At 30.4% G+C, this 18,488-nt stretch overlaps 10 protein-coding genes across 10 annotated transcripts; 5 read left to right on the top strand and 5 right to left on the bottom strand. All coding sequences in view use genetic code 12, as the record gives it.

Moving 5' to 3' along the window:
• Window positions 1–16: 16 nt before the first annotated feature.
• On the top strand, window positions 17–691 carry IFU5 (WW domain-containing protein IFU5; the record flags this gene model as incomplete). The annotated part of the gene is made up of 1 exon (XM_051764614.1): window positions 17–691. The coding sequence occupies one exon, from the start codon at window positions 17–19 to the stop codon at window positions 689–691; it is 675 nt and encodes a 224-aa protein (XP_051618010.1).
• A 640-nt stretch (window positions 692–1,331) lies between these two features.
• On the top strand, window positions 1,332–1,751 carry MCI4 (Mci4p; the record flags this gene model as incomplete). The annotated part of the gene is made up of 1 exon (XM_051764613.1): window positions 1,332–1,751. The coding sequence occupies one exon, from the start codon at window positions 1,332–1,334 to the stop codon at window positions 1,749–1,751; it is 420 nt and encodes a 139-aa protein (XP_051618009.1).
• Window positions 1,752–1,847: 96 nt separating this feature from the next.
• On the bottom strand, window positions 1,848–2,465 carry SEC4 (Rab family GTPase; the record flags this gene model as incomplete). The annotated part of the gene is made up of 1 exon (XM_051764612.1): window positions 1,848–2,465. One exon carries the CDS (start codon window positions 2,463–2,465, stop codon window positions 1,848–1,850), a length of 618 nt encoding a protein of 205 aa, XP_051618008.1.
• Window positions 2,466–2,646: 181 nt separating this feature from the next.
• On the bottom strand, window positions 2,647–4,419 carry FRS1 (phenylalanine--tRNA ligase subunit beta; the record flags this gene model as incomplete). The annotated part of the gene is made up of 1 exon (XM_051764611.1): window positions 2,647–4,419. One exon carries the CDS (start codon window positions 4,417–4,419, stop codon window positions 2,647–2,649), a length of 1,773 nt encoding a protein of 590 aa, XP_051618007.1.
• A 92-nt stretch (window positions 4,420–4,511) lies between these two features.
• Window positions 4,512–7,001, bottom strand: KGF54_003964 (uncharacterized protein; the record flags this gene model as incomplete). Its single annotated transcript, XM_051764610.1, has 1 exon — window positions 4,512–7,001. The coding sequence occupies one exon, from the start codon at window positions 6,999–7,001 to the stop codon at window positions 4,512–4,514; it is 2,490 nt and encodes an 829-aa protein (XP_051618006.1).
• A 731-nt stretch (window positions 7,002–7,732) lies between these two features.
• KGF54_003963 (25S rRNA (uracil2843-N3)-methyltransferase) lies at window positions 7,733–8,588 on the top strand (the record flags this gene model as incomplete). Its single annotated transcript, XM_051764609.1, has 2 exons — window positions 7,733–8,512; window positions 8,580–8,588. 2 exons carry the CDS (start codon window positions 7,733–7,735, stop codon window positions 8,586–8,588), a joined length of 789 nt encoding a protein of 262 aa, XP_051618005.1.
• Window positions 8,589–8,619: 31 nt separating this feature from the next.
• On the bottom strand, window positions 8,620–10,958 carry KGF54_003962 (MutS family protein; the record flags this gene model as incomplete). Its single annotated transcript, XM_051764608.1, has 2 exons — window positions 8,620–9,910; window positions 10,000–10,958. 2 exons carry the CDS (start codon window positions 10,956–10,958, stop codon window positions 8,620–8,622), a joined length of 2,250 nt encoding a protein of 749 aa, XP_051618004.1.
• Window positions 10,959–11,019: 61 nt separating this feature from the next.
• On the bottom strand, window positions 11,020–11,982 carry HST2 (histone deacetylase; the record flags this gene model as incomplete). Its single annotated transcript, XM_051764607.1, has 1 exon — window positions 11,020–11,982. One exon carries the CDS (start codon window positions 11,980–11,982, stop codon window positions 11,020–11,022), a length of 963 nt encoding a protein of 320 aa, XP_051618003.1.
• Window positions 11,983–12,108: 126 nt separating this feature from the next.
• KGF54_003960 (uncharacterized protein) lies at window positions 12,109–13,947 on the top strand (the record flags this gene model as incomplete). The annotated part of the gene is made up of 1 exon (XM_051764606.1): window positions 12,109–13,947. One exon carries the CDS (start codon window positions 12,109–12,111, stop codon window positions 13,945–13,947), a length of 1,839 nt encoding a protein of 612 aa, XP_051618002.1.
• Window positions 13,948–14,209: 262 nt separating this feature from the next.
• Window positions 14,210–18,330, top strand: KGF54_003959 (histidine phosphatase family protein; the record flags this gene model as incomplete). Its single annotated transcript, XM_051764604.1, has 4 exons — window positions 14,210–15,580; window positions 15,940–16,145; window positions 16,292–16,297; window positions 16,986–18,330. The coding sequence occupies 4 exons, from the start codon at window positions 14,210–14,212 to the stop codon at window positions 18,328–18,330; spliced, it is 2,928 nt and encodes a 975-aa protein (XP_051618001.1).
• Between the last annotated feature and the right edge of the window lie 158 nt (window positions 18,331–18,488).

The following is an 18,488-nucleotide window of genomic DNA, read 5'->3' as shown; positions in this document are numbered from 1 at the left end:
TGTCAATTCATCGTAAATGGCAAAAGAAGACCCAAAACAACAACCAACAGTTCCAGATGGTTGGTTGGCTAAATTTGACGATAAATATCAAACCTGGTTTTATGTTGATTTGAAAACAAAGAAATCTCAATGGGAAGCACCAGAGGGGACTAAGTTTCCAAATTTAAAAAATTCTAATGAAGCTCCACCAGCATATTCTGAATCCAACTCAAGAAGAAACTCAATCGGATCCGCACACACTGGTAACACATCTCAAGATACTTCTAAAAACAATAAAGAACAGAAAAAAGGTTTCTTTCATCGTCATAATAATCAACAACAATCTCAAGCACCACCTCATCAACCTATGTACAATCAAGGATATCCTCAACAGGGTTATCCTCCACAAGGATATGGAGGTTATCCACAGCCTTATGGTCAACAGCCTTACTATGGTCAACCTTATCCTCAAAATCAATATTATCCACAACAACAACAATCGAGATTTGGAGGAATGGGAATGGGATCGGGTATGATGCTTGGTGGATTAGGAGGTTTAATGGGAGGTGCCATGCTTGCAAATGCTTTTGATAATAATGGCTATGAACAACAGATGGCCTATGAACAAGGCTATGATAATGGATATGATAATGGAATGGATGGAGGCGATTTTGGTGGTGGAGATTTCGGAGGAGGCGGGGATTTCATGTGATTTACCAGCTATGCTAACATGAAGGAAGTATAGATTATTTGTAGTGGTTTACTTTTTAAATTCTTGATGGTGAAATGTCTAATTTGTAGAAAATTTGGCAATAATTTCTTGCGTGCATAGAGTATCGATTCTGCGCTAATTTGAGCTTTTTTAAACACTAGTAGTCTAGTAGCGAGATATGAATCTAATGGACCAAGAAATTATAGTGCTCTTTAATAGTTATATTCTGCGTATCTGTGAAATTCTGAACAATCTTTGATAAAATTTTGTCAAATGTTCCATAACGGCATTCAACTGAGGAATCTACATAAATGAGTGATATATACGTCACTGGTAGATATTTTTTAATGCATTATCCAGTATTTCATTCAAATATTGTTGGTACACTTATAATTACCAGTTTACAATAAAAATTATACATTGATTCAAATGGCTGCAAATTTTGAAACTTTTAACTTAAGATTTATCAAGTTACAAAACTTTGTTTTTGTGTATATTAATTTTGACTAAGTAAATTTTTTTGTTTTTCATCCAATAATTAATTAATAATTATTTATTACGATAATATTAATTGAATTAAGAGACTACAACATTAATTACAACTTCACATATACATACAACAACTACCCTTTACAAAATCATGAGATTCACATCAGTATTAAGACAAATACCAAAATTACATCTATCAGAAGTTATAGTAAGAGCGGGAGAAGGTTTACCTACGGGTATAACAGGTTTATACAAGCATCCTGATCCAAGACCTGCTTTAATATCATTATATAACGAACAATTAAAGGTATTAAACGATAAATTTCCAAAATCATCAGTATATAGACAATCAGTTGAAAGTTTGACCAAGAATAGATTAAGAATAGTTGAAGATGAGGAAATTGTAGAAAATATTGAAAATAAAATTGGAAATGGATTAATTGAAGAAGTAGTTGTACAAGCTGCTGAAGAATTAAATTTAAGTCATGAATTAGCTGGATTAAAATGTTGGGAAGAATTAGAAGAAAAACCTTTGGAAGATCAATGGGTTTATTTTGGTAAAAAAATATGAAAAACTACGTAGTAACATCTAATAAACAAACACGAATTAATTAGTTTAATGATAATATAAAAAAAAATTAGAACTCAAACTTTAAAACCTCTTTTACTAACAACAATTATTCTTCATACCTGAATTATTTTGTGAAACATCTATACCACTTGCAGTAGCAGCTCCTGCATTATCGTCAACATGTTTTTCTTGAATGATACCAGCTAATTCATAGAAAATAGCATCAACATTTGCATTACTTTTAGCAGAAGCTTCTAAAAATGGTATACCTAATTTTGAAGCTAATTCTTCACCTTGCTCTTTACTAACTTGTCTTCCTACTTCATCATCTGACTTATTACCTACTAAAAATATTTGAGCATCTTCATTTGCATGTTGAGTAACAGTTTGAAACCAATTTTCTACATTTTCAAAACTTCTTGAATCTGTAACATCATATATTAATACAATACCCATTGCTCCTCTATAGTAAGCAGTAGTTATAGTTCTGAATCTTTCTTGTCCCGCAGTATCCCAAACTTGTAATTTAATTTTTTTGCCTTTACTTTCAATTGTTCTAATTTTAAAATCTATACCAATTGTTGTAATAAATGATGGATTAAATTTATCTTCAACAAATCTTAATAATAAACAAGATTTTCCAACACCTGAATCCCCAACTAAGAGAAGTTTCATGATCATATCATAAGCTCTTGATGATCCTCTACCACTCATATTAATAATGTATTTGTATTAGTTTTTGTTATTCTTGAAATTATTTGTTTAGTAGTAGTTGATTATTAGATAAAAGATCCGAATTTATTTACAAAAGAGAAAAGACAAAAGAAAATTAATTAGTTAGTAGTGTACAATATTACAAAACCTTTAAATATCACCACTTTTTAATATCTCTATTTTATAAAAATACTTCAGCATTTAATTCAACAGATGAAGCAGCATATGGGATATCAAATTTATTCATAACTTCTGGATGTAATACTCCAATGCTACCCACCTCCTTAGCTTCCTCGTTATCTTTTACTCTAAATAAAATTCTAGCACCTCTACCTTCAAAAAATGTGGTTTTGGTCTTATCTTCTTCAATCCAATAACCTCTTCTTTTATCTTCATTTGGGTTTTCCAACCATGGAGTTCTCAAAGTTTGCATGATTTTACCTAATAAACCTTGAATGTATTCAAAACCTGAAGTTTTTCCAGCATAAATGGCTGACCAATTTCTTTGATTATAAGCACCTCTTTCTAAAGAATCATCTTTTAATACTATATCACCACATTCAAAAACTCTAATTGGTAATGAATGTTTTCTATTTTCTTTTATAGTTTTCAAAATACCTGGTAATAAACTTGTTCTTACAACTTGATATTCAATAGTTTTTGGATTTTCTAATTTAACAGCTTTTGAATCATCTTTTAATCTTAACCAAGCGAAATTTTCATCATAAGAACATAACGTTAATGGCATAACCTCCAGGTATCCAGCTTGAGAACTTGCCAATCTTATAATATCAGCAACTTTATTTATTGGTAAAGCAGCAGCTACTAAACTCTCACTGTTTGGTTTAGTTTTCTTTAAGTTGTCATATCCATAACCAATAGCTGCATCTTCCATAATGTCACATTGATGTAAGATATCTGATCTTGTTATTGGGATTTTAACATCCAACAAGTCTTTGTTAGTTGTGGAAGGTTTGGCATCAAGTGACATTTTTTTCAATAATTTTGAAATTTCTTCACCTGAGTAATCCAATCCTAAACATGAATTAATATATGATATTTCTGCTTTGGCTTCTCTTGGTGTTATATTTGGTGTGACACGTGATTGACCATTATGTTCTGAAATAATTTCTAATGGTTCTATCTCAAATGGAGTCTTGCTATATCTTGAAAACATTGCTACTAATTGATTAATAACAATTTCAGTTTTGGTTTTATCGGTACCTGTAACATCAATCCATACATTTTTAGTGTCTAAAGTTATTTTTGAGTGGTTTGAATTGATAATTGGTGGTAATGATGCAACTGTTCTTTTGGAATCTAACATTACTGGATATACTGGAGAATCTCTTATAATGTGTAAATACTTTCCTAAATTTTTATCTTTTTCATAAAATTCCATTAATTGTTCCCCATCCATTTCTTTTGTTTGATTTAACGGTATGAATTTAATATCTTTTGGAGCTAATGCTTCATACGTGAAAGGTGGAGTTAAAGTATCTAAATCATGAGTTCCAATTGCCACTAAAGTTCTATTACGACATAAGTTTGTATGTAATTTATCTTGTAATGCAATAAAAGAATCATAAGATCTTTGATCAAATGAAACATTTCTTAAAATAGCTGATGCCGCGTATTGTCTAACTGGGAAAGTTGATTCTTTTATAGTTAATGAGATTTTTGGTTTTGATGGATTTAAAGTATAATTAGGAGTTGTTGAATTTCCTAAAAATTCATTCAAAGCTTGAGCAATTCCTTCAATACATAACATATCATATCTATTTGCAGGTACTTCAATTTTTAATTGTGGTCGTTCATCACCTTGACAGTCTTCAGTAGTATCTTCATCCAATTCTATACCAAATTGGAAACATAATTCATCAAATTCTTCAGTGGTATAAGATCTTCCTAATAACCCAAAAAGATCTTCTTTATCTACAGGAATAGTTGGCATGATTGATTTGATTAAGGACTTATCAAAGATTGAAAAATTTTTTGACTCAAAAAATTAAAGAAAAAAAATAGTTTGTTTTTGTGTACAAATAATTATTTTTTATTTTCTATATCATTAACTTCTTTAGTTAAAGCATCTAAATCAAATACTGGTGCTGTTTCATCATATTCTTCAATGGTTTTACCTTTATCATCTTTATCTTCATATATATCCCACCAATCTTTTTTCTTTGGTTTAAACCATTTCTTCCAACCTTTTGGTTGTTCTTCTGGTTGGTCTTCCATTTTAGCTCTTGCTTCATCAAATTCATTGATTAATTTTCTTTGTCTTTCATTTTGTTCAGGGTCTGGTTCTTCAATTTCAGCAAATTCTTCGCTTAATACCTCCCAATTCATTGTTTTTAAAATTTTAGGTATGGCTTTTCTATATGACATATGACCTTCAACAAATTCTGTACAATCAATATTCTCAATTCCATAAACTGATGTTAATGCTGATAATCCTGCAACTGTTGATATACCACCTCCAGTAGCTCTAAATAAGTACCCCAAAATCCAATCCTTTTTAGAGTAGCCATTAATGAATTTACCACTTACAACTGATCTTGCTTGAGCTAATTGATCTGTATTTATTGAAATTGGTGAACCAAGTAGTATAACATTTTCAATTAAACCATAACCACTTCTTTTAGCCAAATCAATTAAACAAGAATAAATTAATCTTGCCCCTAGAGAAAAACCAACTAATGTAATTGGTCGTACCCCCAAATTTCCTGATAGAATCGTATCTGCTAATAATTTACCAGCTTTCCAAGCTCTATCCAATGAAACATTCCATGGATTATCTAATAAGTATGACAACTTTGACAATGCCATTGGTAACTGAATTGCCGACATTAATGCACCTAAAATAGTTGCACCTAAAATTTGTTGAATTGAAGTACTTAAAGCTTCACTTGCCAAGATTCCAATTGTTTGTCCCATAGATTGCAACATTTCTGGTTCCCAAAGTAATGAAAACATATCTCCCATAACAGGATCGACTGTCGAAAAAGGAAGTCTAACATCATCCATTGCACCATTCATCCATCCACTTACTGTTACTATCAAATTCGATCTTTTGTTGTTATGTAATGGTTTAAATTCAAATGTATGAACATCACCAACTCTTCTTGCACCCGCTTTATTCCCAACTTGTGCACCTATAGCTACACCACCAGTAGTAATCAATGCACTTCCTCCAACACCAGCTAAAAATCCACTGGTTCCAGTTATACCAACAGTTGTAAGTCCTGCGGCTATACCTGCACCAATAACTGGAGCTAATAACCCAGCAGATAATCCGATGGCTAATCCACCACCAAGAGTAGCTAATCCAATCATAAGCAATCTCTTGTTTTTGTTTTTCTTGATTTGTTGTTTTATAAATGATTGATCATTTAAATATTCATCTTTATTTTCAATAGATTTCTCTCTAGTTTCCATATCTAGACATTCCATTAATCTTCTTTCAAATTGCAAAATTTCTAGGCTAGAAATGTCAATGGTCTCTGCAAAGTTCATAAGTAAGGATCTTGATCTTGCGTCATAATAGCCATCACTAAGCAAAAGCAAAAACATGTCGCATATAATGACCCACCTCAAATCAAATTCATCATCTATATAAGATAGCTTCTTTAATTCTACTTCTTTTAAACTTTTTGATAGATCTTTTAATTCAACTCCATGTTTACTCAAGTTTTCAATCATTAACTTTTCTTCTCCTTTTACATCCAAATGCTCATATAATTTCGATAGCACATACAAAGTCCAATTTGAAAAATTCTTTTGACTACCACTCAATTGTTTTGCAATTCTACTATTTGTACCAAATTGAACTTTTGCTAAATTTGTAGCCATGTCAACTGTTAATAATTTAGTAATACCAACATATGCGAATTTTTGAGACTCCGAAAGCATTTGCTTTGTATCAGCTAAAGTTTCACCAGAATCTAATTCATCGTCATTATCATAATCTGAATCTGAATCATCAGCATTGAAAAGTATATTTTTGTTAGCGTAAGATTTTGTAGTACCTTTGAACAAAAACTCTGTTTTCTTGTCTAATGCTGCATATTTGTTTACTTGTTCTTCGGTATCAATTTTAGTATAACCAAAATGTAAATTATTATCCTTTGTAAAGTCTTTTCCTGAATTTGATTTATGTTGTAATTCACCTTTATCATTATAGAAATCTAGATCCGAGATTGTTTTCATTTCTTTCCATGAATTTGTATTTGTGAAAAAATCGTCCTCTTCTTCATTAACATTTTTTATTAATGGTTCATTTTTAGGTTCTTCTTCTTTTTGGATTGTCAATGAATCAAATGTTTTATTTGCTCCGAGATCAAATTCTACAAATTCTTGTGTAGGTCCATTATCTTCATATTCGTCAATTTCATCAGTTGACAACAGATATTTAGGTAATTGAGGTAATGTACTAGCACTTGTTCTTGAATTATATTTTGGAGCACTGTCATGAGTTATGGTTGTTGTAAGCAGTTCTTTACTCAGTCCAAAGACATTTTGATTTGAATTAGACATATAGTAATCATTGAGTTTATTTGTAGTGTGATTAAAAAGAATATAGAAAGAAAGTGATTTAAACAAAGCGCAAAAATAAATTTTAGTGTATAAAAAATGTGTGCAACATGGTTTTACTCAATTCGTCAAAGGTCAAATATGACCTGCGCAGAGTCCAGGAATATGTTGCCTCAAGTCAAAATGGCCGAGCTACAACTTAATGAGCTCAAGACCGACTTGTTACTATACAATCTGTCGACGGAACTATTCTGCTTAAGACCATTAGAAATGGTAATCGACAATAAATCAACAAGTTTGAAAATCATATACAAAATTCATCTAATTAATTCTCAAACAACTAAGTCAATCGCTCAACCTCATGAAATGAAGGACCAACCAAAACATAGTGCTATATTGAAAAAACTTCAAACAATAAAAATTATACTGATTCAAAAAATCAACTGATCTCCAAATGTTTCTATTATTGTACATCAAGCTTGCTTCTCGAGCGCCGATCTGAATAGGAAAACAGCTACAGCATAATCAAAGTCCAAAAGATTTATCAAATGCTGAGAGTCCACCTAGACACAGATTGATTTATTATTAGTTAAAGAAAGAAAAAGAAGAAGAAAGTGAAAAAAAAAAATTATCAAAACTTTTTTTAGTAGATCAAAAATATCGAGAAGAGAAGAAGAAGAAATCACAAAATTAAATAATATACTACAAATGAATAACTTACACTTACACTCCAAATGAGTGGATTGCCCTTCACCAGTATTGATCTGTTGGAACCATATCAAATCATAGATGCATTTACAGTTTGCTTCAAGCACATTCTAGAATCAGATGACCTACAATGTTTCATTCAAAAAGTCAAAGGTGATTTATATAACAGAGATTATTTAGCTGCATTTGATGATGAGAATAAAAGATTTGCATACGCATCAAGATGGACACCTGCAAGAGCTTTGGCGTATGCTTCATTATTTTCAAGTTTAAAGGATATTGTGTCATTATTGAAAGAACCAGAACAATCAAAAAATGTCTTATTAGTTGGTGGGGGAGCAGGAGCTGAGCTTTGTGGTTTAGGTGCTGTTTTTTCAAGACTCAAAGAATATAATCCATCGTCCAATTCAAATTTGAATATAAATATAGTTGATATTGCAGATTGGGGCACTGTGGTGAATAAATTGACTACATATATGAAAAATACTTGGGTATACAATCAATCCAGTTTAAATGCTGAATTTCTAAAAGACGATATACTATCATGTAATACTGATGTTTCAAAATTTGATTTAATAACTTTGTTATTCACCACTAGCGAGCTATTTGCAGAAAAAAGAAAAGAAACCGTCAGATTTTTACAATCGTTATGTCAAAATTGTAAAAAACATTCATTGTTGTTAATTGCTGAAAGTGCTGGTTCATTTTCACATATAACAATTGGAGAAAGAAAGTTTCCTGTACAGTTCCTTATAGATACGATTTTAATTGGTAAACCAGGTGAAGATAACGGTGCATGGGAAATAGTTTCAGAAAACGATAGTATATGGTATAGAATTCACGAAAAAGAAGTTGTATACCCATTAAAACTAGAAAATATGAGATTCTTCTATAGACTATATAGAAAAAAATTTTAATTAGTGGCAGTAGCTTCATTAATCTCATCAACAAATCTAGCTTGTAAGGTTCTTAACAAATCTAATTTATAATTTATATCACAATCTAAATTTTTCAATTGAGTTAAGGCAAAGTATAATTCTAAAACTAATTTTCTTCTCTTAGACATTGATTTTGAGTCATTTTTAATTGATTTTGATTTTAATGGCTCAATTAGTTCTTTGGCACAAGTAATTAATTCTGATGGTAAAATCTGTGATGATTCAGCATAATTTATACCGTATCTTTCGGTCCCCAATTTCCCAGCTTCTAACTTAAATTCAGATTTTAATTTCCCATATTGTTCAACTGATTTCATATGAGAAGATAAAACACAAGATTTATTACCTAAAATTTCTGCAATTTCTTGAAAATGAGTAGTTGTGAAAACAGTAGCTCTCAAAAAAGTCAAATGCTCTAATATAGCTAAACAAACGGCAAACCCATCTCTTAAACTTGAACCTCTACCCAATTCATCAATCAATAATAAACTATTGTCATCAGCTGTTTTCAAAATATTATTCATATCATTCATTTCATTTGCAAAAGTTGAAGTGTTTATATGAGCATCTGATGAAAGACGAGAAAATATGCTATCATGAATTTTGATAATGGCGTAATCAGCAGGTACATATAACCCCATTTGACCCATAATTAAAATATAAGCAAATTGTTTGATGTAAACTGATTTACCACTCATATTTGCACCAGTTATAATTTGAAATCTTGAAAGCTCAGGAACACATGAATAATCATTTGGAATAAATTCAAATAAAGTTTCAAATATAGGATGTCTAGATTGACGAATATGAGTATAATTGCCAAATTCCGGACATGTGTATGAACCAGTTTGTGAATTGACAAAGTCTGCAAAGCAACACAACATATCAAGCATGGCAATTGATTCTGAAACCATAAAAAATATTGGTAAGTTATCTTGACTTTGTTCATATAATTCTTTAATGAGTGAACTACTAACAACGTTGATTTCATTTACGATATCATTCAATCTTGAACCTTGTTTTAGCAAATCTATAGTAGTACATTCAATTATATTCTTTTTATGAATAATATTAGTAAATTCTGTTGGCAATGTAAGCTTTTCTTTAATTTTAATTCTTAAGTAAAATCCTCTGATTTGATCGTACCTGTAATCAATGTTTAGATCATGTTCTTCAGCAAGTTTTTGAACATAATCATTAACTTCTTCAATATTTTGTCCCTTACACTTCTTGAAACATCTAAAAATCCATTGAGTCCACTTTTCACTGCATTCGCTCTTTGATGAGCAATTTCAACACGATTATTTTTGGTGATTCTACAGTCTTCATTTATATATTTGTCAATTAACTCTAACGATTTCCCAATGTTTTTATGTTGAAATATTTCCTTGATCTGTTGTAAAATTGGCGAGTTCACATTTAAACATTCCTCTAATTCGACTATCAACATTAAATTTGTTTTTAGTAACAAAATATTATTAACTCGTTGTTCTTGATTACCAGAATCATCTAATAAATGAGAAAATAATGAATCCAAGTCCAGTAATTGTTTCAATTTACTTTTAATACAAAATAATATTTGATCTTCGTTTTTCAATTCTGTTACTGACTCTAATCTTAATTTGATGTCCTCAACATCGGTTAAGGGTTGCAAAATTGACGTTCTCAACAATCTTTGACCCATTTTGGTGGTACATTTGTTTATAAATTTGAAAAATGTAAGACCTTTATCACTCGAACTTGAAACAAGCTCCAAGTCTTTTATTGTAGAAGAATCAATCAACATGAATTTACGATTTTCAACATGTGTTATTTTAAATTTATTTGTTGGTTTGATTAATCTCATTTCCTCGCAAGTATTTATAAGAGCACCAGCGGCACCCGCAACTAAGTCATTACAATTGAATTCATTTAACAGATGTTCTTTCAATATTTCTCTACCAACTAAAGGATCAAACATTTTCAATTTTCCCAATTTTTGTTTGACATCATCATCAAGATTTGAAAGTAACACAAACTTTAATTTTTCAATCTGTTGACAATCTGGAATTATAACTGTTGTTGGAGTATGAATATCAATTTGATTAACAGTTCTAACAAATGATGGTGAATCATTAAAATTAATTAAAAAAAGCTCTGAGATTTTGAAGTCTAAAATTGCAATTCCAACATCCATTTTATCAAATTTCAGGAGATTAATTGCCATTACAGCTTCCCTTTCAACTTGTTTTATTGTAGTTGTTCCGATCCTCTTACTTACAATATCATCAGTAGTAGTCATAAACCCATATTGACTATTATTAATTCTTGACATAACTGTTTAAAAATTGTTTGTAAACAATTTTTTTAATTTTGGTTGCCAAATTTTTTTTCTTCTATATTTTTAATTTTTCAATTAAATTTGAAACATCTATATCAACTTCATCTTTGTCTTCATTTTTAAATTTTGATTCTTTAATATCAACTTTCTTTAACTCAAATTTTATATCTTCAATTTTCTCTTGCTCTGATTCTTTTTTGGTGGTATATTTATTTTGACCTTCATCGTATAGTTTATCTAATTCTTTTTCCCAACCTAACGATCTAGCAATTTTTTCGGCAAATTCATCACATCCTCCAAGAGCTAATATATCATCTTTTCTACTTCCCAAGTCTCCGACTTTCTCCTTATTTGCTAATACTCTAATACATTTTTTGTCAACTTCTGATGGTAAAGATGCAAAAGGATAGACAGTTAATGAAGTTCCTGCAATTATAGCTATTTCAACATTATCACAATCATCATCCCACAGACTGAAAAACTTCTTAGGTAAGCCTTCTCCAAAGAATACAATGTCTGGTTTGACATATCCTTTGCATGATTCACAATTTGGAATTCCTTTTTCCATTAAGTCTTTGAAAGTATTAGAAGACATCTCTTCTTTGCACTCAATGCAATGGTTGGATGCAAACGATCCATGAGCTTCAACTATATTTTCATCTTCAACTCCAGCAAGTCTCTCTAATGTATCTATATTTTGGGTATAAACTCTGTTTAACTTATTTTTATCTTGAAATAATTTAATTAAATAATGAAATTTCGTTGGTGGAAATTGACCAGGCATAAGCTCTGTAGCCAATGTATAAAATGGTTTAGGGTCTTCTTTAAAATAATCTATATCAAATACCGCTTCAGCATATGGTAAATTTAATTTTGCTAAATTTGAGTATAATCCAGTGTCAGGAGATCTAAAATCTGGTATACCAGCTGAGGTTGATATACCTGCACCATTGAAAAACGTAACTTTTTTACCCTTTTCGATGGCTTTCACTAATTTGTCAAGATCTATATCTTTCATTACTTGTAGTTGTTTTGATTAAGTTGTGATGAATGAATGCGGCTCAATCCAATTTGGTTTGTTTCATATTTTGAAAAAATTCATCTTTGTATGTATTACATCATAATTTCTTTTCAAAACTTGAAAATGTCAACCACCTCAACGTTAGATAAGAAAATCAATGAATTGCATATCAATGAGTCATCCGAAAAAGTAATCCAACAAAAGAAGCTAGCTGCCGAACGATTAGAAAAGGCTAGAACCAAAAGAGATCAAGAAATTCAAGATTTGAAAAACGAACAAGCAATTAATGCTAAAAAGGGTGAATTAATACAGCTTCACGCCAATATAGTCGATGAATGTAGGCAATATATACAAAGTTTTGTTGACAAACAAATGGACTGGACAAATATCGAATTGGCATTGAAAATGGAGAAAAGAAAGAAAAATTCGATTGCAAATTATGTTGAATTGCCATTAAACTTGAAAGATAATAGAGTCAATTTGAAATTAGAAGATCCAGAAGTGAAAGAAACTGAAATAGAACTGGAAAGCGAAAGTAGTAGCGACTCCGATAGTGATTTCGAAGATACTCCAAAACGTAAAATAAAAGAGCATACAGCACAAGGTGTTTCAGTCAGCATAGATATCACCAAAAGTTCATTTGCCAATGCTAGATATTATTTTGACAATAAAAAGGAAGCTGAAATAAAACAAGCCAAAGTTGAAAAAGGAGCAGAAATAGCATACAAAAATGCTGAAAAAAAAATTGGACAAGATTTGGTTAAAAATTTGCAACGTGAAAACGGTTTCAAACAAAAGGATGAAAGAGAAAAGTTTTGGTTTGAGAAATTTTTCTGGTTTGTAACAAGTGAAGGATACTTGTGTTTAGCTGGTAGAGATAATATGCAAACCGATTTGATCTATTTTAAATATTTCAGTGATGATGATTTCTTGGTGAGTTCAGAAATAGAAGGGTCATTGAAAGTCTTTATTAAAAATCCAATGAAGGGTGAATCAATTCCACCTTCAACTATATTACAAGCTGGTATATTCTCAATGTCAACTTCTCATGCATGGACTGGTAAAATAAACACTGCTGCTTGGATCTTACATGGTACAGAAGTATCAAAATACAATTCTTCTGGTATATTACCTCCTGGAGAATTTAATTATTTAGCTAAAAAAGAATTCTTACCACCAGCTCAATTAGTAATGGGATTTGGCTTTTATTGTTTAGTTGATGAAGAATCTGCAAAATTGCATGAAGAACAAAGAGTTGGTAGAGATAAAGAGCACGGAATAGTCAGAATTTTAGATAACAAAAAGAAAGGTGTGGATGTAAAAATCACAAACGTCAAAGATGCTGAGCCAGAAGTTGAAGCAGTAGAAGGGCAAGATCTGGAAGAAGTTGGTGAAGAAATATCATCGAGGGGTAAAAAAGCGAAGATGAAAAAAGCTGCTAAGTATGCTGATCAAGATGAAGAAGAAAAAGTATTGAGGATGAATATGCTTGGTGGGAAAAAGAAGGATGTTGATATAAAGCAAAAACAAAACCAAAAGTCTCAACCAGTAGAAGCAAAACCAAACAATTACAACAAGGAGCAACATGAAAGAGAAATTCAAAAAATATTACTAGAATCAGAGGAAGATAATCTGTTGGCAACTTTTCTCAATACAATGGACTTGATGACACCAAAACCAAGTTCTATTGATACAATCGTTGGTTTAGTTCCAGTATTTGCTCCATGGTCAGCCTTACAAAAATTTAAATACAAAGCCAAAATTCAACCAGGGTTAGCAAAAAAGGGGAAAAGTATGAATGAAATTATAAATTATTTTACATCTAGAAAAATGGATAATAATAAATCCGATACTGATCTAGATTGGCCAGAAGAAAGGGAAATTTTAAATTCTTTAAAATCAAATGATTTAATCGGTGTATTCACTGTAAGTAAAATGAGATTAATTTTACCGAAGAAATAAATATTGTAAATAGATTGAGAAGATGCAGTTCATTCCGAGGAATTTTTGTAGTCCAATTAATTAAATAATTTCTTTGAAACAATAAGATTATGAACTTTTCCAATTTTTAAATCACAAAAATTAGGTTTCAAAATTTAAAACAATAAATATCAATAAATTGAAATACACGTGGAATTAAAACCAAATCAAATACCTCTTTGTTATAAATACTCAACTACATGCCATGTCAGTTCAATTAATTTAGTTACTTCCATTACCAAAGATGGTTTCAGTCTCAAATTTACTTAATAGTGGTCTTTTGTTAATAAGTCAAAACATTTATCAAGATGTTGCAACTCCACAAGAGTTAAAAACTGATGGCTACAATATTTTGAATTTCCTTGGTGGTTCTGCTCCTTATATTAGTAGAGAGTCTTATGGTATTGATCCTGCTATTCCAGATGGTTGTACAGTTCAACAAGTACAATTATTTTCAAGACATGGTGAAAGATATCCATCAAAAAGCGATGGTAAAAGTTTTGAAGCTATAAACGATAAATTCAAACAACACAATGGGACTTTTAAAGGAGATTTATATTTTTTAAACGACTACACCTATTTTGTTAAAGACAAGCAGTACTATGAAAAAGAAACATCACCAAAAAATTCTGAAGGTACTTTTGCTGGTACCACTGATGCTTTAAGACATGGTGCTTTTTTTAGATCAAAATATGGATCATTATATAATGTCAACTCAACTTTACCAGTTTTTTCATCAAATTCAGGAAGAGTTACTGAAACTGCAAGATATTTTGCAAGAGGATTTTTAGGGGATGATTTTAATGAAGGTAAATCTGTTAAATTCAATATTATTGATGAAGCCGACATAATGGGTGTAAACACATTAACTCCTAAACATGCTTGTCCAAAATATAACTCCTCAGCAAATGATGCGTTAGTTAAAAAATATAATACATCATATTTACAAGTCATTGCTGATAGATTAAATAAACCGAATCCAGGTCTTAATTTAACATCTAAAGACGTTTCGTCATTATTTTCATGGTGTGCTTATGAAATTAATGTTAGAGGGAAATCTCAAGTTTGCGATCTATTCACCAATGAAGAATTTATTAAAAACTCATATGCTCAAGATTTGTCAAAATTTTACTCAAATTCAATGGGCAATGAACTTACAAGAGTTATGGGTGCTCCATTATTAAATGCCTCATTGGCTTTATTAAAAGATAACTCAGAGTATAATAAAATATGGTTATCATTTTCACATGATACAGATTTGGAAATTTATCATAGTGCCTTAGGTATACTTTTACCACCAGAAAATTTAACTACTGATTATATTCCATTCCCAAATCCATATGTACACTCATCAATTGTACCACAAGGTGCTAGAATTTATACTGAAAAATATCAATGTGGTTCTGACTCATATGTTAGATATATTATAAATGATGCTGTTGTTCCGATTCCAAAATGTGCTACTGGTCCTGGATTTTCATGTAAATTATCTGATTTTGAAACGTACATCAATAGTAGAATTGGTGATATAAAATTTGCAGAACAATGTGGACTTAACTCCTCAGTTCCTCAACATCTCACATTTTATTATGATTATAATACCACTACATACAATGTTCCGTTAGGGGATTTTTAATTACTTTTTAGTTTTTATTTTTTAGTTCATGTTCGTAAAATTAAGACGTAAAATAATATAAGATTTTGTGTAAAAAAATTAAGTAGATTTTATTTTAATCCATTTTGAACCCATGGTGCATTAATAATTTATCCGAAATTTAAGTTTTTGACTAATTCGTGCTACGGGCTATTACGCTAGATATGATTAAAGTTTGATTTGCAGTCATAAGAACAATTGGTATTCAATTTAGTAGGTCCATTGGGTATTAAATTTTTACACGTGGTGGAAGGAGATTTACTTCAAACCAATTCATTAATCAAAATTGACGATGACTAGAAGCCTCGTTTTGAGTATAGATTACAATAATTGGTTCAACGTTGTTAAATGCTTCCTCAAATCTGTTAAATGACGAGTCCAGAAATAACAAAATTTGGTTATCATTTACTAATGATACTGATTTAGAGATTTATCATATTGCTTTGAGTTTTCTAGAGCCTGCAAATGACTTACCAACTGACCATGTTGCTTTTCCAAGACTGTATCTTCAATTGTACCACAAGGGGTAAGAAATACTGAAAGATATTAATGTGGTACAGACTCATATGTAAGATATATTATAATTGATGCAGTTGTACCATTTCCAAAATGTGCTACTGGTCCAGTTTTCCATGTAAGTTATCAGAATTTCGAAACGTGTTTTAACATTAGAATCGGGTAAGTCAATTTTGTTGAGCAAAGTGGGCTTAATTTTTCAGCTCCTCAACATCTTACTTTTCATCAAGTTTATAACAGCACTAATTATGATGTCTCCCATTTAGGTGATAATTAATTCCTATTCGGTAAAAATGAATAATAATTTAGTTTTTCTGTTGTTCGTAAAATTAAAGAGATTATTTTGTGGAATACTAAGTTTAAAGTTTGTGTAACAAATATACGATGTGTCAAAAAAATTTCTTGACTACCATTCAAAATTTGACACCCTTTTGACATATCGTACAGTATACGCTTTGATGATAGTTCAATTGTCGCTGTGTGTTTGTACAGATTTTCAACAAATTTAAGTTTAAAGACAAATTTTGCATTAAAAATTGATTTATTGGTCTATCAAGTGAATTATAAATATCCATGGAATCGAACAAAGATCGGTAATAAATTGATGCGGCTCGTATATTAATTATTATTTTACACGTGGTGGAAATATACCAAAAACCAATTACAGTTAATTAATTCCCCTAATTAAAGATAATAACCCTTCTACATCAATCGCTTACCATTGTGATATAGTAATGTATAAATAGGAGTAGAAAGAATTTGTTCTCCTTAATTGTATTGTAAATTTGCATCAATAATCAAGGATGGTATCAGTTTCAAATTTACTTAACAGTGGTCTTTTGTTAATTAGTCAAAACATTTATCAAGATGTTGCAACTCCTCAAGAATTAAAAACTGATGGTTACAATATTTTGAATTTCCTTGGTGGTTCTGCTCCTTATATTAGTAGAGAATCTTATGGTATTGATCCTGCTATTCCAGATGGTTGTATAGTCCAACAAGTACAGTTATTTTCAAGACATGGTGAAAGATATCCATCAAAAGGTAACGGTGTGCAATATGAAGGTATTTATAGTAAATTCAAACAATATAATGGTACTTTTAATGGAGATTTGCATTTTTTAAACGATTATACTTATTTTGTTCAAGATAAACAATATTATGAAAAAGAAACATCACCAAAAAATTCTGAAGGTACTTTTGCTGGTACCACTGATGCTTTAAGACATGGTGCTTTTTTTAGATCAAAATATGGAACATTATATAATGTCAACTCAACTTTACCAGTTTTCTCATCAAATTCAGGTAGATGTTATGAAACTTCAAGATATTTTGCAAGAGGATTTTTAGGGGATGATTTCAACGAAGGCAAAACCGTTAAATTCAATATTATCGATGAAGCAGCAACAAGTGGTGCTAATAGTTTAACTCCAAGAAACTCATGTCCTAAATATAATTCATCAGCCAACAAAGCTACTATTGCTAAATACAATACATCTTTCTTAACTACTATTGCTGATAGATTAAACAAACCAAATCCAGGTCTTAAATTAAATGGAAGTGATGTTAATGGATTATTTTCATGGTGTGCTTTTGAAATCAATGTTAGAGGTAGCTCACCAGTTTGCGATTTATTTACTAATGAAGAATTTATTAAGTATTCTTATTCAGTCGATTTAAATAATTATTATTCAAATGGTGGTGGTAATAATTTCACAACTACTATTGGTGCAACTTTATTAAACGCTTCATTAGCTTTATTAAAAGATAATGCTAACCCAAACAAAATTTGGTTATCTTTCTCACATGATACTGATTTAGAGATTTATCATGCTGCTTTAGGTTTATTAGAACCAGCTAATGACTTACCAACCGATTATATTCCATTCCCAAATCCATATGTTCATTCATCAATTGTACCACAAGGTGCTAGAATTTATACTGAAAAATATCAATGTGGTGTTGATTCTTACGTTAGATATATTATAAATGATGCTGTTGTTCCAATTCCAAAATGTGCTACTGGTCCTGGTTTCTCATGTAAATTATCTGATTTTGAAGGTTATATTAATGAGAGAATTGGCAAAACTAATTTTGATGAACAATGTGGTCTCAATTCTTCAGTTCCTCAACATGTTACTTTCTATCAAGATTATAAAAATACCACTTATAATGCCACCTTAGGTGATTTTTAAACAAATTGTTTAGTCAAAAAAAAAAATTGCGTTGCGTTGCCTTTTATTTCTTTTATAGACATTAAAATATTTAGAGTACAAAAAAGTGTTTCAAGTTTTTAGAGTATTTATTCAAAATTCTCTCTCATTACTTATTAATTAATTTCTACAAAATATTT

The sequence above is a fragment of the Candida jiufengensis genome (genome assembly GCF_024610255.1).
Source record: "Candida jiufengensis strain CBS 10846 chromosome Unknown scaffold1, whole genome shotgun sequence".
NCBI classification, from domain to species: Eukaryota; Fungi; Ascomycota; class Pichiomycetes; order Serinales; family Debaryomycetaceae; genus Lodderomyces; species Lodderomyces jiufengensis.
Note: the sequence above shows the minus strand (reverse complement) of the source record. Positions and strands in the feature narration are given on the sequence as shown.